Source organism: Cynara cardunculus (genome assembly GCF_001531365.2).
Source record: "Cynara cardunculus var. scolymus isolate 2C chromosome LG 13, CcrdV1, whole genome shotgun sequence".
Taxonomy (NCBI): domain Eukaryota; kingdom Viridiplantae; phylum Streptophyta; class Magnoliopsida; order Asterales; family Asteraceae; genus Cynara; species Cynara cardunculus.
The window spans coordinates 16,555,147-16,580,501 of NC_037540.1; the positions used below are offsets into that span (position 1 = coordinate 16,555,147).

The window sequence follows — 25,355 nt, forward strand, 5'->3', positions numbered from 1 at the left end:
GAGTTATTTAACATTTTTTGGAATGTCCAATAACTTATTTGTTCCAAAAATTGTCCAATGACTTATTTAACATATTTTAGAATGTCCAAGGACTTATTTGTTCCAAAAAATTGTCCAATGACTTATTTAACATGTTTTGGAATGTTCAATGACTTATTTGTTCCAAAAAAAAGTCCAAGGACTTATTTGTTCCAAAAAAAAGTCCAAGAACTTAATCATTCCAAACAAGAAAGTCCATTGGTTTTTATTGTACTTTTCCCTATTATTTTAGGATTCAATATTTTGTCTGAGATTTGACTTTTATCTTTAAAGACTGTATGTTAAATTTGTATTGAAACTAAGTTGTTTGGTTTAATTTTAGCCTTTTAGTGATTCATTATATTGTGTGGAGATCCTGTTTCCGCTGCGGATTTGGGGTGTTACAGTTTTAGTACCTGAGACGTGACATCTCGAACTTTTAAATACCCAGATAACCAGTTGAAACATTAACTGGTTATCATGCTGACACGATGAATTATATGGCAAACAACTTAGCATTATTTGTTGACATGGCGAATTATGTGGATTTTTTTATTTAAATTAGTTTTTTAAAATTTCATTTTCATTAAAAATTCATCTCTCATTTGTTCTACTAGTTAAATCAATCTCCTTACCTTCTAGATCTAGGATACGTTTCCAAAAAAGATTAATGCATTAATGAAAATTTTTGTTTCTTTGATACTCCAGATTGATAGCAGTTCACTATGTTCTTCTCACTCAATATTTTTTTTTATCGTACTTCTATCAAAACCTCAACCCAAGTTTTTCAAAAGAAATATCGACAAACCGATCCAAGATGTATGATAGTTTCATACCACACCGATAGGATTTCTTTTTCTCAACCACTACTTGGAAGATTGCATTCATAAACAAAGTATTTGAAAAAAGAGATTGCAAGACAGTAGCCAAAAGGGGGTTGAAAGCGAGATGCCAACAGAGGTCACTACTTTGATCGAAGATGATTTAGGGGTTAGGTTTTTCATGATTTCAATCCAAGTTTTTTGTAGGAGTATCACTACTAGAAAACTGAGTATTAACGATGGTTTTTAGCAACGAAAAAAATCCCTCGCTAATCAGCAATGGATTAGCGATGACAATACCCCTTGCTAATCAACGATGCAGTAGCACCGGGAGATCGTACGATATCGGATCAACAACAAAGGTATGTTTGTTATGTTGTTATGTATTCTCTCATTATTTTCATTACGAACAAATTGCTGATTTTTGTCAAATATTGAATATTTACAGTTAGTGGAGTTGAGAGAAATGTTGGCAAGGGTAAAGGAGGAGAAGCGACTGCAAGAGGAATGCCATCAGGCTGAGATTGAGGTCGAACGGAAGAGTAGGGCAGGTCTGGAGGCCGAACAGGCCAGACACGCTGCCTAGTTAGCCGAGCAGGTCACTTTATCAGAATATTTTGATGCGTTTATACGGCACTCATGATACATTTACCCCCTCATAGACCTCCCAGTAGTTAGATTGCATGAATTTGATACTTTAAGTTGTATGAATTGGTTAGTCTTAATCCGTTCGCTAAAAGTCCCTCGCTAATCTGTCGCTAAATATATCCCTTGTTAATCCATCGCTGAAGGATTTCTTGTCACTAATCCGCCGTTGAATCTTTTTCGTCGCAAATCCGTCACTAGTAACATTACCTACAAGCTTTTAACTGACGGACTATCAGAGACAGAAGATGCCGATAATTACGGATATTTATGTCGTGGATACTCCTCATTTTTGTAGTTGTAGATAATCAAACCAAGAAGAAATCGAAGGATGATTGAGGGAGGAGGAAATAAATTAGGTTGAATAGATTTTCATCCGGTTGATATCAAACGAAGATCTGGTGGTGGCACCAAATGCTCTTGTTCTTCTTCTTCAAGTTCGATGCAGATAGGTGTCTACTTTGACGTCTTACATCATGTTTTGAGTTTCTTATTCGCCTGTGAACACCTCCTTCCTATTGATTTAGGTTTTCTTCTTTTTAATCTATGTTCTGACAAACCCTTGTTGATTTTGGGGTTTTTATTTTAGGGTTTAAAAAATTGGGGTTTTGATTTTAGAGGTTTAAGTTTAAAGGTTTATATTTTAGGGGTTTGATGGAATTTTTTGTTGATATTCTTCATATTCTATATGGATTTATATCTACATTTGTATTTGTTTGTGAAATATCTATCGATGCTTATTGGGTTGAAGAACTTTCAAATTGATGTTCGTTCATGTTTAATACATGTTCTTGGGTATTAAAAAAAATTAAAACTAATTTTATATTAAAAAAATCCACATCATATGCTACACCTATACATAATAAGCCACATAAGATGTCATGTCATCCGACATATCAATATGTTAACTGGTTATCCGGATACTTAAAGTTTGAGATACCACATCTCAAGTATCCAAAAAACATCTGAAAATAGATTACCCAAAATAGAAATTCGAACAAAGTACATTATATTTTAATATAGTTTTCCTTTTATTTGAACTAATAAATCATGAATTCTTTTTTTGGATTTGTTTTGTATATAAATTTATTAATCAACTGTAAACCAACAAATCAGAGTGGCGCAGCGGAAGCGTGGTGGGCCCATAACCCACAGGTCCCAGGATCGAAACCTGGCTCTGATATAGAGTGGCTTCCGAAATTATTTTTACCCAACCTCTGCTCAAGACGACGTCGTTCGGAAGCAACGGCTACGATTTAATCAAACCGTAAAACAGAACCGCGATATATCGGCTTACATCCAACAACACGACAAAATCTCTGGAACATGAAATCTTTATTTTCACATATGTAATTTATAAGATAACGAGAAAAATGAGAAGAACAGAAAAACCCTAATTCTTCGATTTGCTTTAAAATCTCGCGAGAAAATCCAACCCGACTCCATTTCCCCGAGTCTGCAGCCTCCGATTATCTCTCCCTGATCTCCTTCACTTGTTTTCTCTGTAAGCTTCTATTTCTCGCTATTTTCTCCCCCATTTTTTCTTTATTTTCTCTCCAAAAAAATTATGTTGAATTTGTCATATCTGGAACCCTAATTTTGATGATAAATGTTTGCGTGTTGGGTAGAAATTAATGGGTTTATCCATGCGATAGTAAGAAAATTGAAATTATTCGTTACTAACCTGGATTCTTATCAGGTTATGTCATGAAAAGTAGAAAATTTTGCCTTCCGATTTCGGATATTTTGAAATTGAGTGATTCAATTGTATCAGTTTCTGCTACATTCTAGCAGATTAAGAACGCACAACCAATTTGTTCCGCTTTTAAAAAGTTATATATATTTAGTACGAACTTATTCAATTTAGGCTTTTGTTTTGACAATGCTTTCTTATTGTTTTTTGTATATGCTGCATTCACTTGAGTGAAGAAGTTGAATGAATTTTGCTGGGAATTTTCTTTCAGGCCTTCTGTTATATGCATATCTAATGAAGTTAATTGAGGTTGCTATTATCTTGTTTATGCTAGACATTTTTTTGAATGAAATCCATGTATATATTTGTGGGAAACTGAATCTCTTTCCATTTTAAGTCTCTCATGAATGTAATTGTGTTAGCTACCTGTTATCTCAACCAAGTTTAGTGATAGAACCTGATTTGGTCACTTCTGAAGTAGTTATGAGGATCAGATGTGACTGCAAGCAACAAGTACACAAGGGTTTTGATCCATTGTTTCTGCCTCTATGATGAGAGTTAGTATTAATCATTTTAGAACGAAAGTGGAGATGTATAGATTGGTAAAAGGTTGGGTTTGTTCTCGTTTTTGTTCTATTTATAGGTGGGTTGTATGCATCCCGCGGGCTGCCTTTTTTAGAAGTTTTCAGTTCTGTTTGGTTCTAGCTAAAGAATCTCTTTCTAGACTCTAGTTGCTTTGACTTCAAAACAATTAGGAGATTCTCTGCTATTCGGTGATGGTCCCGCTTATGGGATCTGGCCTAGAGGTGGCCCTTCTGGCACCGTGGGCTTTGGTTCATAGATTATGGGGTCCTAAATAACATGTTTGTATTCGATGGAAGCAGCGGCAATGGTAGAACTCTATGGTTATCGGTATCAAGTTCCTTGGATGAACAATGAGTATACTCGTTATATAGATTCTTTTTTATGTTATGTTCTTTTTTTGCAAAATTTGCTGATCGCTTACTAGTTACTAACTATGACAATACTTTCTTGATTGCCTATTCATGTATGTCAGAAGGGTGGAATGCCAGGCACTTCTTCTACATAAGTAAGTCCCTGTCCTTTTCTTGATTCGAAATTTTAGTCATACACATTCTAAGACATATATACACAATTTGGATCAAGTTCATTTATGCGTTCCATTTTACTTCTATTGGTAGGGTTTGCATGCTAGACTTATTTTCCATTATTTAAATTTCTATTTGGATAAAGTCACAAGCTTGGATTGTAAGTTAATATATTGGAAAATGCTAAAAATCGCAAATCATGTGTGATAATGATGATTTATTGCAAATCATTCCATGTCACACTGCTTGATTTGATGTCTAGTGTCCTTCTAATGTGAAGTAATCAGAATTGTCATTAAACCAATATCATTTTTTGGGGCAGTGGTTCGAGAGAAAGATGTTTGTTGGGAATACGCTGAGAAACTAGATGGAAACAAGGTTAAATGCAAATTCTGTCTAAGAGTTCTGAATGGCGGCATAAGTAGACTGAAGCATCATCTTTCTCGACTTCCAAGTAAAGGCGTAAATCCATGTAGCAAAGTTAGAGATGATGTCACCGATAAGGTTAGGATCATTTTAGCATCAAAGGAGGATGGTAAAGAAGTTATTCCAACAAAGAAGCGAAAGCAACCAGAACCTAGATCACCTGTTAGTAATAGTATCACTACAAACAGAAGTCTTGTAACCCTAGAGACAGTATCTCCGATTGCCAAAATCTTTCCTAATATTACCCAAACTGGTCCTTCGCATGTGAGTGATCAAGAAAATGCAGAAAGAAGTATAGCTCTTTTCTTTTTTGAAAACAAGTTGGATTTCAGTATTGCCCGTTCTTCGTCTTACCAGTTGATGATTGATTCAGTAGCCAAATGTGGTAACGGGTTCAAAGGTCCCTCTTTCGAAGCTCTGAAAACCAATTGGTTGGAGATGATAAAATCTGAAGTCAGCTTACAATCTAAAGAAATCGAGAAAGAATGGACAACAACAGGTTGTACCATAATTGTGGAAACATGGACCGACAACAAATCAAGAGCGTTAATCAACTTCCTGATTTCATCACCATCCAGTACGTTTTTCCACAAATCTGTAGACGCATCTTCATATTTCAAGAACACAAAGTTCCTTGCTGATTTGTTCGACTCCGTGATTCAAGATTTTGGGCCAGAAAATATCGTGCAGATAATATTGGATAACACACTCAACTGCACCAGTATAGTGAATCATATCCTGCAAACTTATGGAACCATCTTTGTATCCCCTTGTGCTTTGCAATGTTTGAATGCAATTTTGAAGGAGTTTTCAAAGATAGATTGGGTGAATAGATGCATCCTTCAAGCACAGGTGATTTCAAAGTTTATATACAACCATTCATCGCTTCTTGATATGATGAAGAAGTTCACTGTAAGTGAAGAAATCATCAAAACTGGTATCACAAAGTATGTTTCTCACTTCCTTTCGTTGCAATCCATATTGAAGCAACGGTCAAGATTGAAACACATGTTTAACAGCCCCGAATTCACAAATAACCCTGCTTATGCAAATAAACCACAGAGCATGACCTGCATTGGCATACTTGATGACAACGAGTTTTGGAGGGCAGTGGAAGAATGTGTTGCCGTTTCTGAGCCATTTCTAAAGGTTATGAGGGAGGTATCTGGCGGAAAACCAGCAGTTGGTTCGATTTATGAGTTGATGACCAAAGCCAAGGAGTCGATACGGACATATTATATCATGGATGATATCAAGTGCAAGACTTTCTTTGATATTGTGGATCAGAAATGGCAGAGCCACCTTCATTCACCTTTACATTCGGCAGCTGCATTCTTGAACCCGAGCATCCAGTATAATCCTGAGATCAAGTTTCTTGGATCGATAAAAGAAGACTTCTTTAGAGTTTTGGAGAAGCTGCTCCCAACTCCTGAACTAAAAAGAGACATCACCAATCAAATTCTGTTGTTTACGAGGGCCACCGGGATGTTTGGCTGCAATCTTGCGAGGGAGGCCATTGATGCTGTTTCACCTGGTGAGTTTTCATGACTTTTGACTTGAATGAAACGTTAGATTTATATCTGCATCTTTTTGCCTTATTTTAGAAGTTTTAGTTAGTTTTCTTGGCTAAACTGTCTTGTAAGACTTAATTTATAGAACCAAACAATAAAGCATCTTATCTAAAGATGGTGTAAAAAGTTTGAGACGTCTTTGGGCGTCTTAACAAGTCTTTTCAAACACTTCGAATAGAAAACATCGTATTAGCTATTTTATAAGACATTTTTGAGAAGTATCCTATGAACACATCTTTTTACAAGACAAATTTTCAAATAGTGTCGTATAAAAGAGCTAATACGGCTTTTTTTTTATTAAAATGTCCTATAAAACTTGTTACGAGTCCAAAGACGTCCTATAAACTTATTACCACACTTTTAGATAGGATTTTTTAATTGTTGGTCAGGGCGTCCCTGGGGGAGGGCGACACAGGCGCACGCCCATGGCCCAAAAATATCAGGGGCCCAAAATTTTCCCTTAAAAATACAATAGTAGTTTAAAAGAATTTAATAAATTAAAGAAACCCAAAAAATTATAGCATATAATGAGAAGCCAAAAGAATTTAGTAGATAACAAGGACCCAAAAATATATCAACTAATTACATTGGAGAAGAAAATAAAAAAATTAATTGGTCATTCATTATATGCTATTGTTTATTACCCTTCTAATTTTTTTATCTCCAACAAGGTCCAATGATATTGGTTATTGCTATCTCTATATGCTTGACTATTTTCGTGCTTCTAACAATTCAACGTTAAGATCATGTGCTTGCTATTGTTATATGTTTTTGTTGGATATTTTTATCAATTTCTGCTCCTATTTACTATTTATATTTGGTTATGTTATTCTAATTGTTTTTGTTGACTATTGTTATCTATTTTTGTTTCTACATAAAATATTTTACTATTGATTGACAACCAATCTATTGTTTTTATAATTTATGACGTGTTTCATAGTTTTGTGATTAATCAATAATTTTTTTCTACTAGATATATTTAGTAATGTCCTTTATATATGTCATGTTTCATAAACTTTTAATCTTAACATCTTATTTTAGTTGAGCAAAAGAAGAAGGAAATAGAATTTAAATATTTTCATCAATTGTTTGACTTATGTATCTTTCATTGGGATTCCACCACACCGGAAGATTCTATTTAAGTGCTCAAACAATCATTTGTTGAGCTTGCATATTATATGTTTAATTCATTATTTATTCTTATTGGATCTCAATGGATCATCTTTGCTTTCATATTCTTATTGATCTCTCATTGACCTGCACGATTACTTCATTCACACGAATTCTCTTTTTGTATCAAAATAACACATATTTCTTGTTATGAACTAAAAAAATTCCTACTTTTTATAAAAATTTATCAACCATCGTTTCTATACTCTTGTTTTCAAATTACCTAATAAAAAGTACGTATATTTAAGTACTCTCTTGTATATCTATAATAAAGATAAATTAGATTTCTTTCCTCAGTAAATTATTAGCATTTTTTGTACTCAATTTTATACTAATAAAAAACATTTATTGAATTTTTTTTCGTACTTACCGAGGGTCACTACAAGAAAATTGAGCTTTGATGATGCGCCTTTTAGCGATGACATGTTTCTGCCACAAGTTATGACGACGACATGTTATATACTCTGATAAATGGACTTTTAGCGACGACAAAAGTCGTTGATAAAAGTCTTGTTCTTGCAGTGGGCCCTGTTTTTACTTTCGCCCAGGGCCTATAAAGTGTCAGGAACGGGCCTGGTTGGTCCTGTAAACCTAAGTCTTATAAAGCGGTATAGTGGGACACCAAGAAATTATTACCATGCTGTAAACTTGATTTTGTTGTAGTGAAAGATGCTTCTTGGGTTCTCAAAATATGTAAGGTTCCTAAATGGACCTGTCACTGACTTGAATCTATAAGATTTAAGGGTATTTTATATATCTTTCAAACATTTTATTTAAACCATAGGTCAAATCAAATTTTGCAGTATCTTTGGAGAGAAGTCGTGTGTAACTTTTTGCTCGTTCTATTTGTTAGGATCGATGATCACAAATGATTTGTAGTTTATTGGTTCGATCTTTAAACATCTGATCTATATCTTGTCGTTATAGTCTTGCAATTTCTCTTCTAAGTGTTTTCGGTTTGTTAGGAATTTGGTGGGAACTATACGGCGACTCGGCTCTAACCTTACAACGAGTTGCCATGAGAATCTTGAGCCAGGTTTGCAGCGGTTCCACGTTTGAGCGACAATGGAGCACGTTTCAACAAATCCACTCCGAGAAGCGAAATAAGATCGATAAGGAAGTTTTAAACGATATTGCCTACATACATTACAATCTAAAGCTAGCAAGATCCAAAAAATCAAAGTCAACAGATACTGATCCTATACAAGTAGATGACATCGATATGACGTCACCATGGGTCGAAGAAACCGAGAATCCTAGCCCTACTCAATGGCTTGATCGATTCGGTTCAGCTCTTGATGGGAATGACTTGAATACGAGACAATTTAGCAACTCGATATTTGGTCCCAATGACCATATGTTTAATCTGTGATGTTTTTGTAGCCACGATGTTGCAACGATGTATATACGACATTTGTAAAAATGATTTCAAGCATGAAGACGACCCTCGGATTATAACCGTCCTCGAAAAGACGAACCTTCTTGGGGAAATACACCGAATGCTAGAAAACAGGAAATAACCAAATCACGAGTTGAGATTCGACAGCCCGCTGTTCACAAACTAGTGAACCAAATCCGATCATCACCGTTCAGAAGTTACCAACCTTCGCACAAGATTTCAGCTCGGTTTAATTTCTCAAATATAACTGAAAACGGAAACAGCCCAAAAATTGACCAACTTTATTTCTCTTTAATCGGAATTAGTATCCCTACCCCTTGGATGGTGGCAAGTCTGTGTATATCTTACCGTCCTTTCTTTTACTGTATTTTGTTCAAGTTTGGTCTTTTTTAGGTTTAACTACAAAAGGGTGTCATTTGTTCTTATTCGATAGCGATTGGGTTTTGTAAATTATTGATGTTTTGCCAATTTATAACCTCTTGACTAAAATCACCGGTGGGGAACCCGGTTCACCTGACCCGAACGGGGCCGAGGCCGGGGATCCCCGGTAAAATTAAACTAACGGATATTCTTCTTGGAGATTGATAGAGGTTTGACCGGGGAAGGGGGATGGTGGTTTTTGTAACCACTCCTACTATAAAAATATATATGACGATACAAGGTGATGTATATAATGAAATAAGGGTTAACAAACGTTTGAGATGGTTGTAATGCGTCTTACCGAGTAATTTTAATACTTTTGTGAAGCGTTTTACCATATTCGAGATCAATGAATGCATGTAAATTTGGTACGAGATCAAGAGTTTATAATCACTTGATGTTAATATTATGCAGATGGGTTCCCATGAGACCATCAAGTTTTCGTTTGACCAATGAGAAACCACTGTAAGGGTTTGTTTTCGTACATATAGTTTTGCTGTGAAGGTTCGGGTGGTTTTTTGCTGTGAAGATTGGCAATTGTTGTGAAGGTTTGGCAAGATCAAATTATCTAAGGGTTGAGATGTTATCTTAACTTATATGGGTCTCATGAAAATAGGTACTCTCACATGATCCCAAGTTAATAAAACGTTATAATAAACCGATACATTTGAGCTTTATAGTAATCGATGGTTATAAAATGTAATGTTTGCACAAAGTTATAATTAAACTTTTATATGAATAAACATAAAAGGGAATATGATTGTTAGTTTGTCTTATAAGAAACTTGATACCTCCTCTATCATAAGCGTTTAAAACCACGAGTCTAAGTGTGTGAACAAAGCGGACAATATCTGTTACGGTTGGCTTGAAATGTTACATTAACCGGATAAAAAAGCAGTTTTTGCATATAGTAAACATGCCCTTACGACAAATTATTCTGTTGCTAACCATTTCATGTTCTAAAAATGATTCAAGATTCTTCAAGGAAAACAAGTCTGAGAAGAAGATATTCTATGAATTAATCAACAAAATTCCAAACCCTAAAAAGATGAATGAATGGGGGCCAAATACCACTTGTGTTTACATGACCTTCCTGACCTGAATATTATGGGTGGATTGGAACCGCCAGATCGGCTGCCTCCCGCTCTGAACAAGCGCTACCTGATCACCTTCCTTCATCATCCCTTCATTCTGCACATTGCAAACTTTTCCTTTTTAACAACATATCATATTATACTATTCTCCTGCTTTTATAAATCATTAAACTTAACAAACAAGAACTTTGAGAGAGAGAAAAACTGATGCATTTTACCTTCAATGTGGTCAGCGCATCTGCAAATGTCTCCTCGGCATCATTAGAGAACTCCATGTAAATGGGGCAAACTCCTTGATACAAAGCTAACTTTTGTTGTACCCTTTTCCTGCACATCATATCATTTCACACACAAATTACATAAAAAATTGTGATCATATGAGAAATTATTAAGTTTGGAAAGCATCATGGGACTTACTCATTTGTGAATGCAAAGATAGTGCCAGTGGGTCGATAATGGCTCAATAGTACGGCCATGAAACCAGTTCTAGTGAAGACTACGATTGAGGTTCCAAGAGTGTTGGACATTGATGTGGCATGATATGCAAACATCTCGCTCATATGGTTCTGCAGGAAACAATAAGCACAGATATATAACAAGTTCACTTGGAAGTATTATGGTTCTAAGTTCAAATGGGCATGTCATAGATAAAATTTGAAAAATCTTCAAACAAACAGGAAATCCACCTTAAAGGCTTGACCAAGATTAGAGGGCGTGACACCACCCACTATGCTCGCTTCAGTTCGCAATGACACCGTGTGCATTACTTTAACAGCTTTTAAAGGAAACCTGCATGTCAAGAGATCAGGACCATAGCAGACTAGAACTTTGTTTAAGATGCTATCCCTATAGGAAAAAATTCCTAGGGTACATCAAAATCCAGTTTTTAGTAATGACCAAATCATCTGTGATGAGTTAAACCTAACCAATTTTCTACACTATTGAGAAAAATCAATACTCTCTGTCCCAAAATAAGTGTCCGTTTCCAGAAGTTTCTACTTTTCAATTCTACCATTAATTATGATACGCAAATCCTCATCCGTGTCCTTTGACACCAAAATTCTACGGTCAGTGATGGGTTTACCCAGGTACCCACATTAAATTAAGGTACTGAGGAACGTTGAGAAAAGTCTTACTTTCCATGAGCTGTTTCCCCAGATAGCATAACTGCATCAGCACCCTCTCTAACAGCAATAGCAATGTCGGATACCTCCGCTCTGGTTGGTGTAGGATGAACAATCATGCTTTCAAGCATATTTGTTGCAACGATGACAGCTTTTCCCATGCTACGGCATGTCCTGATTATCTCTTCCTAATGAAAGCAGATAGATGGTGGTTGATCGCTACTAAAGAATGAATTAGAAGCTTTTTAACCAATATGACACTAACAAAAAGATGTTACCTGCAAAAGTGGAACCTCTTCAATAGGCAGCTCTGCACCAAGATCTCCTCTTGCAACCATTGCCTGAGAAAAGCAAAGCGGAAACATTAGCGTGCATTAGTCACGAACAAATTTTGACTAAGAACAAGAACCTAAATGGATCCACAATGCTGCTCAAACAAACCAAGTGAGTTATGCTTTGGTAACCTCAGGCTGGATAGTAGGCTTGACTGCTAAAACTTAAATCAGAAAAATCACTTTCACAATATAAGGCACTATTTAAAGGATCTGAATTCCCCCAAATTTTTAGAATTTACAGAATCATGTACATTGTCCAAGTTCATAGTTTAAGAAAACAAAAGTTTTCGACATTCCTATCAAAAATATGATGCAACCAAAATACTTTCATCGCCAGCAAAACCATAAGGTGATATGAGTCGGCAAAAATTCAAATGTGAAGTAGAATGGAACAAAAACAAATTTACCCCATCTGATGCTGTGATAATTGATTGCAAGTTTGGTATAGAGTCTGCACTTTCAATTTTTGGAATTACTTGGATGTTGGCACCACAGCCTGCCAAATAACGAGGTTGCAATGAAGGTTAAAGTAATAGAATTTGGAGTACCAATTTCGTTAGGAGTACATATCTTTGATTCCTATGTGTTGGCATTGTCATCCTTACTTTTGAGATAACTCTTTAACTCATGGATGACTTCTGCATCTTTAACAAAGGAGACCGCATAAAAATCAACTTGATTGTCCACTCCAAATTTGATATCATCCCAGTCCTTTTCTGTTGTAAAACGGTGCCCAGCATCATGCCCATTTGAACTCCAGAGGGTTAGTACTACTCAAAAAAAGCTGGCTAGTTCATGCAATCATCATAAAGATTATGGTTATCGAGTCTAACCAGTGATGGATGGGAGAGTTGCACTTTTTCCTCGAACATTCAAGTGACGTCTAGATTTGAGCTCTCCACCATCCACAACTTCACATTTTACTGAATCTTCAGTTTTGGACTTGACCAACAAGGACATCATACCACCTAATGGTAAGAAAGTGCCAGCAAAAATCACAAACAAAGGAACTAGAACTTCTAAAATTCCCATAACTAGGGTTTACAGTTCACATTCAGAATTATATATGTTCACTATCAACTTAGTTATGATATAAACAACAAATCCATGTGGGAGTGTTGAATGTAGATTCATAAATGATGCCTCATAGCAGGAGAAAAAAGCATGTAAAAGGAAAGATACGAAAAGAAACAAGAGAAAGGTTGGCTATTCAAAATTTGTGTTCACAAAGAAAGATTAAACAGTAAAGTTTAATTTCAAGAATCTCAAGCTCAAGGTATAGTAGGTTGAATATCAGTTACTGAACCATGGAAAAACTAGCACCATCGAGCTAGGGTTTGACCAATGTTCTTCCTACATAAAGTTTACAAGAATCTATTGCACAAACCATTTAGTGTGCCTTACATTTTCTTCAGTGATCATTGATCACATAAGTAGATTTCTCTTACTCAAAATCTAATTAATCTTCACATATGGTAGTATCCCCTTGAACTCCTTCCCAAACTTTACGTGGTAAGAGTATTGGTGGCTAACACATGAACAAGTGAATGGGCAGGTTGTCATCTCTGTTTTCAAGTTGTGAAAATTAACCTTGTCCATTTCAAGTTCATGCAGTCAATGTAAAACAATCAGATATGAAATAAAAGTTCTTATTAACATACCGTCGACCAGAAGCATATCACCTGCTTCCACATCATTCACAAAATCATCATAGTTAACACTAACACAGTCTGCTGTGCCAACACCCCTTTTTATTGTGAAAGTGAATTCTTGGCCACTTGCTAAATTAACTGGCTGTGGTAAGTCCCCACTCCTTACTTCAGGCCCCTGTTATCAGAAAAATGTATTATAGTTCCTTTTAAAGATTGGCGAACAAAAAATAGAAGTTTGTAACAAGTGGGACAGGTGCATAAGAATTTAAGAGAACTAAATAACATCCAGACAAAAGAAGAAGCTTACTTTGGTGTCAAGCATAATTGCGATAACATTATCCTTGGATTGAGCATTATATTCTTTAACCAGGTCGATAACTTTCTGATGAGATGCATGATCTCCATGAGACATGTTTAATCTTGCTACGTTCATCCCAGCCTCAGCCAGCTTCCATATCATTTCCTTACTGTTGGTGGATGGACCTATTGTGCAAACAATTTTTGTCTTGCGCTTCACCACAGGTCTGGACCACATACGTACTGATGTGTCACCCTGCTGTAAAACTTCCCTAGATTGGTAATTCTGCTCTCCTATCTGTTGAAAAAAAGAAAAATTAGTATCGGTTTACAAGTGACCCCCACATCAAGGTGATGGAATCATAAATTAGGCAGTACAAAGACAAGGAACATGGTGATAGCAACCACGGAAGGAAGATGCTGCGCATGAATATAATAATAGTAGCTTGAAAAACATTAACTCCCTTGCTAAAAGGTATGTGCAAAGGCATGTGCAAAGCAAAGCCAGAAGTTGATTCTTGCATAAGCTGTCTAAAGAAGCCACTACAGAGCAACAACTAACAAACAGCATCATCCACTGGGTGCTGTTAAAGGAAAAAAATGAAGAGAAGTATCTCCACAATTCGCAAAAGTTCCATTATGGCCACCGCTTTCAAGTTAACTGGTCCTCTTTTCCCAGGGAGAAAGGAAGTGTGACAAGGGACAAGATCATAAGGGAAGTGATTTGAGCTTTGGACCTCACACATGGTGTGAAGCCCAAATGACTGATAAGCCACTCTTGGGTTAACACACCAACAGGTAGGAAAGAGAAAGATACAATATAAGCTCAGAAGTTGAATCAGTTTTTGATTTTTCTAAATAGCAGATAGAACCAGCCTTGACAGTCAAAGTGGAAGTGCATTCTATTCAAGCTCGGCTGTTTCTATCAAGTTAGTCTTAACCATAAATTCATTCTTTCAGTTCCATTGCCCATTCAGATCACAAAATCTGAAGCATAATGTAGGTAACAAAATGCAGGCCTCTTCCATTTAGCTACAAATATCAAGTTTTAGATATGAAATATGTCTAAAAAGCATTCTGGGTTGTGTGGTTTTCATTTTCTTAACCTGTTACTTAGCGTGAGAAGGGGCAAGCCACTGAACAACACCATAACAATAAGGTTACTCCACTTTGACCTAAAGGTCCCATTCGAGCCATGGAAACAACCTCTGTGTAAAATGCATGGGAAAGGTTGCTTATGCTTCATTTCCAACTTTTTGCATAGTCGAGGAGGAGCTGTTCTTTGACTTTTGTGTTTGTGTTTGGCACTTTGGGGGGTGGGGGTGTCAAATAGGCAATTTTAAACTTCAAAGTTGACGTTTGATAACAACATTAAGCTCAAATACTGGCCGATGGATTAAGCTAACGCAAGTTGATAACAAATATCACATTTCTTATTGAAAAATAATACGAGTGACACAGAAATTGAAGTGTAGATCCTTCTGGGCAGCAAATAGTACAGTATGCATGAGCGTAAGCTGAAATCAAGCACATCAACAAAATCCAGATCAAACGACCAGCCAAGAAAAAGTAAAACGATATACGACCTTGGGTACGTCTTCAGGTGTAACGGGAAGAACTTCCAGCCCCTGCCTCCTTGCAGTGACGCTAAGAACACGGTGGTGGCTATGGCTATGGCTATGGCTATGGCTCATCCGTTGATTGTTAGCAATCAAAACTTTGGAAGCGAAACCACTAGGTTTGATCTTTTCAATCTGATTGTTAAGAGAACCGGAAACAAACGAATTATGAGTCAACTTGGTAGCAGCCATTTGAGCCATTGATTGTCTGAAAATCAAACTGGTTTGTTGATAGGGAAAACAAGAAGAACCAAATCAAATCAAATGAAACCAAAAAAAGTGGGAGGTGATTGAAATGGGTTTGTGAGTGAAGATGGGTTTGGGGAAATCGCCGCTTAAGTTCGGAGAGAAAGATGGAGATTGGAGTCCACTTCGTTTGTATCGAACTGCAGCAGCGACTGAATAGGCAGAGGCACAGGCACAGCTAGCTCATGACTAAGATTTCAAATTCATTAATTTTTTCAAGAGTAAATTGCAATTCTGGTCCATGTATTTGTTGTTTTTCTTGGTTTGGATCCCCATAAAATATTTATTGCAAAAAGAACCTCTATTATATACGAAAATGCTTGGTTTTGGTTCCCGACTAACATTGTCAAAAAAACCCGTTAAGCCGAAGGTATTGTGGTCATTTTACTTTTTTGTTTACTTTTTACAAAAAAAATTAAAAAAAAATTATAATATATACATAGAGATAGAGAGGGAGAGGGAGAGGGAGAGGGAGAGGGAGAGAGAGAGAGAGGTGGTTTACTTTGCAAACTATTCATTTCATACACACTATACAAACTAGCATCAACCAGTAGCATAATTCAATTTTTTTTTAATACATAAGGGTATGATTGTCCTTTGATTTTATAATATATAGTTTTGGTAATATTTTAATTGTGTCTAAATCTGAAAGATTATATAGATTAGAGGTTTTAGAAAACGATCAATCAATTTGTTTTTATTAAATACTTACCAACATTAATATTTTGTATTATTTTATTAAATAAAAATAATCCGTCAATTTCAGATTTTATTTATAATCATCTTTTTCATATAAATTTATTTATTTCATTTTCATAATAACAAAAGAAATCGGTATTTTTTTTTCAATTTACAAATCTTTTCAGATTTATTAATAATATAGTTGTGATATTTTCCAGATTGTGAATATATTGTTTTGTTTTATTTGTAAAATTCATGAATAAATGAATTTTCTTACAAATTTCATTAATGAAATCATGTTATCCAGTTTTCAAAATGTTTCATTCATGAAACTAATTTCATTTTGGTTTGGAATCATAAAACTAATTTCATTAATGAAATCATATTATTCAGTTTTCAAAATGTTTCATTGACTGAATCATATTTAGTTTCATTAATAAACCCAATTTCATTTTGGTTAGAAACCATGAAAACAATTTCATCTTGGTTAGAAAACATGAAATCATTCATGAAACTAATTTCACTAATGAAATCATGTTATTCAGTTTTCAAAAAAATCCATTCATGAAACCAATTTCACTAATGAAATCATATATATTATTCAGTTTCCAAAATGTTTCATTCTTTATTGTTGATTAAAGAATATTTTTATGTTTCATGATTTATTAAAATATCCCTTCTTTTATGGTTTATAGGTAACTCTATTTTTAATGTGAAATTTATTTAATTCTAATATTTACGCATAAAATAAAATAAAAATTGTTGAATATATGATTTCCTAGATTTTCCTAACATTTTTGGTTAAACCATTCTAATAATAAAATCATATATATAGATTTTAAAGCTCTAATTTTGTTTCATTAATGTTGATATCCATGATTTTGTTCTCTACTTTATCAATTTATACAAATAATTTGGATTGAGATAGTTGTAGGTTGTATAAAATCGTATCGTTTCATCTTGAGATTTCAATGTGTTGAAACTTTTAATTCGATTAATGCAATTGAACGAGATTAATGCGAGGAAAGGGGATTGAATATGGGGAAAAGATATTTAAATAGGTTGAAACTTTTAAAACTTTTTTCAGTTTTACGCTTTCTTGGATAAAATAATAATATTATTATTATTTTATTTTACTAAAATAACTTCGATTAATAATGGTTTTTTATCATGAAAATGAATGGATGAGATTGGTTTGTACAAAAGGGAGCGATTTGTATTTGATCACTCGTCTCTCTCTGTCTCTCTCTCTCTCTCTCTCTCTCTATATATATATATATATAGGTTCATTCAAGGAAGAACTGTTAGTTTGTGATAAATGTGAGATTCAATCTCAACCACAAATCAATGGATAAATTATGAAATCAATATTTGGTAATTTGACTTAAGATTATAATTAAAGGGCATTTTAGGTATTTAATTTTTTTTCTCTCTCCTACCTCCGGCCTCCAATGAACATCATGTGATACCTAAAATACATCAAGATACACAATGTTATACCTGAAATACATACAATGTGATACCCAAAACACACCAAGTAAAACTTTGAGACCACTATGATACCAACTGTGGTACCACTTTCGCATGTGGGTGTTTAGTGGTCGATTATCCGATACGATGTCTTGGGCAGACAAGATGATTGGAGGAGGTCACCGGAGTGGTGGTGGGTGCCGGAGAAGGCCACTGGATTTGGTCCTTCTGTATTTGTGTGCGTGTCTCCGTATATACATATATTAAATTAATTAAAGTAAATTGAATAATCAACACAATTTACTAATTTACCCTTTATTTTATTTTAGTAAATAACATTAATTATTTAAAATGATTAGCTCATATTGGAACTCACAGTTACCATAAACTATTTAGTTCTCATATGATTAAGCCCTTATTTATATATATATATATATATATAGAGAGAGAGAGAGAGAGAAAGAAAGAGAGAAATGATCAAATGCAAATCACTCATATTTGTACAAACCGTGCAAATCACCTTTATCCGTCGATTTCATTGTTTACTATTATGAATTTTTTTTTGATGAAATTGTTTTAATATTATGAAATTGTTCATATAATACTTTTTTTAATGAAGTTGTTTCACATATGGTTATGAAATTGTTTCATATAATAATTATGAAATTATTTCATGTATTTCTCTAGAATTAATATAATTAAGATAATAATATCTATGATTAGCATCCACCACAATAAAAATAATTAATCAACCTCTCATAATTACAAAAAAAAACAAAATGAAAAATTATGATTGGTTAAATGAGGTTTGTACGGTTTGTACAAATAACGTGGTTTGCAAAATAAACCTCCTTTCTATATATAATTATATATATATGATACACAATCATCGTCTCATCAATGTTATCTTTGGTGCCCCCTTTCATCTCAAGCATCCCTTCGCCTCTGACTCCCACCAAAGCACCTCCATTCCCTTCTCCGACTTGAGGTTTTTGTAGACCACAAACAACATATCCATATTTAGGTTCCGCCAAGTTCAAGAAAATTTTGATGTTCCTTAATAATCGACGGTTTGATGTTTTTAGATGGCCAAGATCAAAATCTATCGAGTGGAACAAGAAAAAATGTCACCTACATTAGGGGGAACCAAAAACACATGTAACAGGTTACTCTGAAATCCTAGGTAAAACCACCCCCTCTGCCAAAAAAAACCTCGCTGCATAGTGATATGTCTGCAATCTCATCTTCACCAAGCCACATCAAAAGAAGTTGTAAACAAAGCAGCAGTAGATCTAACTAATGCTCACCAAGGGGGTTACAGTTTTGATCTCTTAGTGGTGGGTTGCTACGATGGCGGTGGCATGCTTCGATTGTAGAGATGGATTTTGTGAGTGAGAGTCACTTCAACAACATTGGTTACCAGAGAAGGGTGTTGGATCGAAGGAAATGGAGCTAGGTTCATCGTAATGGAAAGGGTAGGATTACAATCGATGGTTAAGGGTTGGAGACAGTGTCTTTATTTAATCCTACAACAAAAGTTTTGTAAGGACCCAAATCATGAAAAAACCAACAAACCACAAAGACCCAAAATGCAATTTACTCATTTTTTAAATAAAATTACGCATTAATTATTTAATGGAAAATATTTCAGCAAATTTCACATAAGTAAGTTTCAATTTTTGTCTTAGAAAACATATTTATGTTTAGAGTAAACTACAAATTTGGTCTCTTTGGTTTGTCGAAAATAACATTCTTCGTTCCTATAGTTTCAATATTGCAAGATGGATATCATGATTTGTGAAAATGTCTGGATTTGGTCCTCCTACTAACGATCGTTACAAAATTTCGTTAAATGAGGTACATTTTCATCATTTTGTCGATTTTTTTTGTTTTTTTACTTAATCACAATTGATTTTATGATTTTGGTTCTTGTCATTTTTTGATTGGGTAAAAGTAAAAGATTAAAATGCGATAAAAAGATGAAAATGTCTCTTATTTAACAGGTTTCTTAACGACCGTTAGATAGAAGGACCAAATCTAGATGTTTTTGCAAACCACAATGTCCATCTTGTAATTTTGAAACGATAGTGACAAAAAATGTTATTTTTGACAAATCACATGGACTAAATTTGTAGTTTAGTTTTATGTTTAATAGTCTATAAATAAAAATCTCAAATTAAGCCATTAATTCCATACGCTAAGATATAAATTACGAAGTGAATTACATTTTTCATCCCTCATATTTATTATTTTCCATGAAATTCGTCTCTACAGTTCTTAGTTGCAAATTTGTGATTCACTGTTGCAAATTTTCTTGGATTTCCTACCTCAAACTAACGGTTGTTAAGTTTTTCTGTTAAATCCAATTAAATAAAGGGTGTTTTCGTTAATTTATCGTTTTCTATCATTTTCTCTTAGGAATATAAATATATATAAGAGAGACATAGAGGAAAGAAAGCTACCAAATGAAAGTCCCCACCCCAACCTATCTCGAGTAACCGTGCTACCACCATTTGCCACCACCCACCATCAAAGCTTTAAGATCAACAACACATCTGCCATCTCGACACCCATCTTGTCGTCAACCACCTTGATTGTCACATGCACCCCCCCCCCCTCTTCTTAAAGGTGGATGTCACTTGCACTCCCCTCTTCTCACCACCACACATACGCCACCCTTCTCTTATGTTGTCCCCTATACCCCCTTTAGCCAAAGAAGTTGTCCCTGCTCTTTATCTTTTACCTCTATACAAAACTAAATAAATCCATGTTTTCCTTCTAATTTTCAGTTATTTGATCCCTTGTGATACCTTTGACAACTCTCTCATTTATTGAAACTATGTTTTTATAAAACATCAACATCACTGGTCATATTTAACACATTTAAAGAATTTGAAATTTAGTGTAATTTCTTCCTTGAAACGACTTATTTATATGAATCTATGGACATAGCTCACCTGATTAGGTTCTTAAGCTAGAGTTTTTTTTTCACATTCTCTTTCTAAACAAATTCTTCAAGTCATGGACAACACCTTCATAGGCATTGGCGCTTGATTTATAGAGTGAAAAGCTGTTTTGGCATGGATTTGCAAAAAGTAGAAAGAAATGGATTTTTGTATGTTTGTTTTTTCATATATTCTTTACTGAACTACTATCTATTTGAGATTTGATTAGTGTGATAGAGAAAGAGAGGACCAAAGGAAGTGGGTCAAGATGGTGATGGAGGTAAGGAGGGGAGTTACATGTATGAGGGGGATAGAGGAGGGGAGTTGCAGATCTGAGGGTGACGATGATGGAGAAGAAGATAAAATAAAGTTTCAGTTATTTTTTTAAGTTAATATCACTACCTCAAAATGCCACTTAGGCAACAAATGAAAAATGTTGCCTAAGAGGGGTTTATATGTTGCGTAAGGCTTAGGCAACAAACCCGTGTTGCCTAAGCAGTGTTGCCTTCTCAATGTTGCATAACAACCAAGGCAACATATGCAAACAGAATATGTTGCCTAAGCGGGCTTCTTAGGCAACACACAAAAGGTTATGTTGACTAAGTAAAAAACATATGTTGCATCAGATATCAGTTTGGACAACATACTCTATCTTCATATGTTGTCTTAGATATCGGCTTAGACAACATACTCTATCTGAATATGTTGCCTTAGATATCAGCTTAGACAACATACTCTATTTAGATATGTTGCCTTTGAACTGTAATTAACATAATATAAAATTTCTCTTAGGCAACATTTATATTGTTCAATTGTTGCCTAAGATTTTTGTGTACTATGATGCAGTTTTTTTCTTGCACACTTTCTACAAATGAATCTCAAACAACCAAATGTTTTATACAAACAACTTCTATAACCAAACAAAATTAATAATTTCAATAATTGAAAGATAATTTTTTTCCTAAGTAAGTCTAAAAGTAGGCAACAAGTTCAATAACACAAAATTAAAAACTTAACCTAAAGCGTGAGAGGTCGGGGTTGTTGTGTTAGAGTTTGAATCACTAGCACCCAACATAGTCATCAACGATTGTATCATATTTCTTTGCTCGGCGGCTTCCTTTTCTGCCTCATGTTGTCCCTCTTTTAACAAGCGACTCTCCTCGTCACGCTCGGCAAGTTGTTGCCGCAAATCTTCCTCGTCAACTGCAGATACCCGCTTAGAGAATCCCTTCGCCGGTCCTCTCATCCTCGCAGGTCAAACCGCCAAGCTACCCATACCTCGAATAACCGTACCTACCGGCATACCAACAATTTGCTCGATGATTGATATTTTTTTTATTGGGCAACAAATTGGAGGCCTGGCAGATTCCGGTGTAAAACCCAAAAATTTCGAGGAATAAATAATTTTATCTTCATTAATATTCTTTTCATTTTTTTTCTTTTTGAATTATAAAACACACACATGTACTTATATATATATATATATATATATATATATATATATATTAAATTAATAAATAAATTAAAAGAAGTTTAAAAATTGGACCAAAAGTGAAAGAAAAAGTCAAGACATGGGTGAAAGTTGTAAATTTGCGATAGTTAAGGGGTTGGGTCAGATGTAAACAGGTCCAAATCAGAAGGAGCTGTTTTGTAAATTCGCCATATCTGAAATTTTCAGAAACTTGAAAACGACAATTCATTTGAAGCCTTCTAATTGGTCTGAATATTCAACTATTACAACAAAAAAATTACATATACATGTAGACAACACTTTGCTCTACATTTTTGCTTCAAGAAAACCGAACTTTCGTTGAGTTTCAAAAGAGAAATCGGAGGTTGAAGTTCGGGTTCGAAAAGCTCCGTTTATTGACGATTGGAGRTAAAATACCCAACCAAATTTCGAGTTCTTTATATGGATGGCTTCATTTTTAGGTSCTCTATGAAACCTTAGTAGCCTTATATCTCAKATTTTAGTTTTGAATGTTCGATTTTGAGTTTTTTACTGATTTTCGAGTGGTTTTAAAACCGTAACTTTAAACGAGCGTAGGAGACTCAATACTTGATGGTTTTCGTTGATTTTTATTCCTATGGTTAAGGAAAATCATTTTCTAGAGTTTTTGCAAAGAATCATCGAAAACGATGAAGAAACGAGAGCAAGGGGCTGTTTTCCGATCGCCGGTGCTGTTGGGAGATGTAGGAGAAGGGGTGGCCCATTCTGGCCATCTGGGCTTGAGGCTGGCTATCTGGGCCGTTTTTTTTGCCTTACCTTGTTATGGGTTGTTTTATTTAATTTTTTTGGATTTAAGATTTAGCCCATCTTGGGTGGGTGTATTTGGTTTGAGATTTTGAGTAATTAATTTAACCATGTCAAATCTAACCAATTAGTATACTATTCCATTTTATTATATTATATAAGTTATATTGTTTAATTGATTTAATTTTCTTTTAAAAAAAATAGTATGTTATTTAATTAATATATTAATTTATTTTAGAGAATTAATAGTGATTAATTAATATTTTCCTAAGTGGTTTATTAAATTGATTAGTAATTTAAAATGTTCTCTTAGTTGTCGGAATTTGATTTTTTTTTTCAGTTGTCTAAGACATCTTAATATGAAACATAGGTCTCATTTAGTTGATAAAAGGATAAATCGATGTTAAGAGTTGTTATCAGACATAGTACTGAGAGGCTTCTTAAATTATTTTGATGATTTAATATTGAGATTAAAGTGTCGTATTTCCGAGTTAATCAATTATAGAGACGTATTAAATTAGAGAGTTTGATTTATAAGATCATAAAATGTTTATTTTGATGTTTTAAGATGTTGTCGAGTTTTAGTCATGGGGTTTGACTAAAGTTAGTCGGGGTTGACCGAGTTGACCAAGGGTTGACTTTTGACATGTTTGACCCATRTGGATTTTAATGATGGATCAAATAGAGTTGTCTGAGGCATATTAAGATGCTCGGATACGAAGTTTGACTTTAGGTTGGGTCAGAATAACAATAGTTGACTTTTGTTGACTTTTTGAGAAATTAAGACGTTAATGAGATATTATGGTATGAAATGTGTAGGCATTTGGTCAAGAGCTATCGGTAACCAATAAATACGCAATCAGGTGAGTCTTCATGAGATTTCACTAGGATGCATACCTAAGTACAAATTTATTTTTGCATGATATGAATTGTTGATGATGTGTACGTATGCATGATATTTCAAGTACATACATGTTATGATATATTTTACATGTATGTTATTTTGTGAATGGTTACATGCTACGTGTTTAATCAGTCTTCGAATAACTCTAGCATGCTATTCCATATTAAAGTTTTATGATTCAAGGGTGGGCATTGACCAGTAAGTCACGACCAGTATAAAACACGACCCGGACAAGTGGGTGATCAATTAAGACTGACATATCAACCTAGGGCGTGTTTGTGACTAAATGACCCATATCCGACTAAACATTATATGCGATCTCTTATTTTCAGTGTTTTAAATAAATATATATATATATATATATATATTTTAAAGCTGTGAATTTTATTATAAAGCATGCATATATGTCATATATATATATGTCAAGATATGATTTTATTCACGCAAACCATAAACTCACTGAGCTTTATAAGCTGACTATAGTATGCATCTCAGGGTCAGGTAGTTCGAGGTTGGATAAGGGCAAAGGACACGCTTAGAGAGTTGCTACTTATCATCTTATTTTTAGTCTTTTGTTTAGCAGCGTTGTGTCGATCTTTTGTAACTTAACCTGGTATGAGGTGGGTTAGAACTTAAGTTAATTTTTGTTTGATTCAAAGACTTCCGCTGTAAACGGTTTAAAAGGTGTTATTTTAACCGTCTTTTGGAGTGTTTATTTAGGAATTTGTTTCAGATTACGTAACATTCTTATAAAAAAAATGAGGGGTGTTACAAATTGGTATCAGAGCTTTAGTTTAAGGTAATTAGGTTAAGATTTACTTAGCCTAAGCTTAAACTGAGAGGATCGTTAGAAGCATGTGTTTATTGTGTATTAGTATTGCTTATCATGCGATTAAGTTTGATCCTACGTTACTATTTGACATAGTGTTCCTTTTATGACTTGTAGGAGACATGGTTCACACCATTCATACTAGGTCTATTAGACGCGGACGTGGACGCAGATACGGAACACGTAGGACACTTTATGGGCTAGAACCGAATAGAGGACCTATTGATAGTCACCGCTCCAGCGCCAGACATGTTTCCGGCACCCGGTCTAGAAGCGATAGTCTGGCCCACACTAGTGAAGTGTCATCACGAGAGCCCATCAGGCGAAGGACCACACCTGAGCCTTCGGAGGACTACACGTCCCGCACCCCTATACGTGAGGACATGATGGAGACTATAGAGACCTTGAGGGGTGAGAACACAAAGCTAAGAGAGAGGTTGACCCGAACTTTAGATGGGAATACTAGACTGAATGCATGGCTGAACAATCTTCAACAGGCACATGTCGAACAAGGAGGAGCCCTAAACGAGCTAATTGTAGAGAATGCAAATTTGTCGGAACAGCGTCATGCACTGATTTGGGATAAAGTTGTACTTGAACAGGAGCGAAGAATTGTTGCTCGCCCCGTAGGCG

At 34.8% G+C, this 25,355-nt stretch overlaps 2 protein-coding genes and 1 non-coding gene across 4 annotated transcripts; 2 read left to right on the top strand and 1 right to left on the bottom strand.

The window, feature by feature from the left end:
- The first annotated feature begins 2,595 nt into the window (after nt 1-2,595).
- On the top strand, nt 2,596-2,667 carry TRNAM-CAU. Its single transcript has one exon. It is a non-coding gene; the product is annotated as a tRNA-Met (tRNA).
- Nucleotides 2,668-2,900: 233 nt separating this feature from the next.
- LOC112524195 lies at nt 2,901-9,222 on the top strand. Of its 2 annotated transcripts, XM_025133921.1 has the most exons (4): nt 2,901-2,988; nt 4,235-4,267; nt 4,609-6,246; nt 8,419-8,825. In XM_025133921.1, coding segments are annotated over exons 2-4 (2,046 nt in total). In that variant the 5' UTR covers nt 2,901-2,988; nt 4,235-4,266. The 2 variants fall into 2 exon arrangements, with proteins under 2 accessions (XP_024989689.1, XP_024989688.1); XM_025133920.1 differs by lacking the exon at nt 2,901-2,988 and having other exon boundaries at nt 4,218-4,267; nt 8,419-9,222.
- A 976-nt stretch (nt 9,223-10,198) lies between these two features.
- Nucleotides 10,199-15,773, bottom strand: LOC112525171 (plastidial pyruvate kinase 2-like). Its single transcript, XM_025135170.1, has 12 exons — nt 15,361-15,773; nt 13,785-14,072; nt 13,487-13,652; nt 12,659-12,793; nt 12,431-12,541; nt 12,233-12,321; nt 11,769-11,831; nt 11,503-11,678; nt 11,053-11,155; nt 10,784-10,932; nt 10,585-10,693; nt 10,199-10,463 (listed from the first exon to the last, which is right to left on the bottom strand). The coding sequence occupies exons 1-12, from the start codon at nt 15,592-15,594 to the stop codon at nt 10,353-10,355; spliced, it is 1,734 nt and encodes a 577-aa protein (XP_024990938.1). The 5' UTR covers nt 15,595-15,773; the 3' UTR covers nt 10,199-10,352.
- Nucleotides 15,774-25,355: the final 9,582 nt, after the last annotated feature.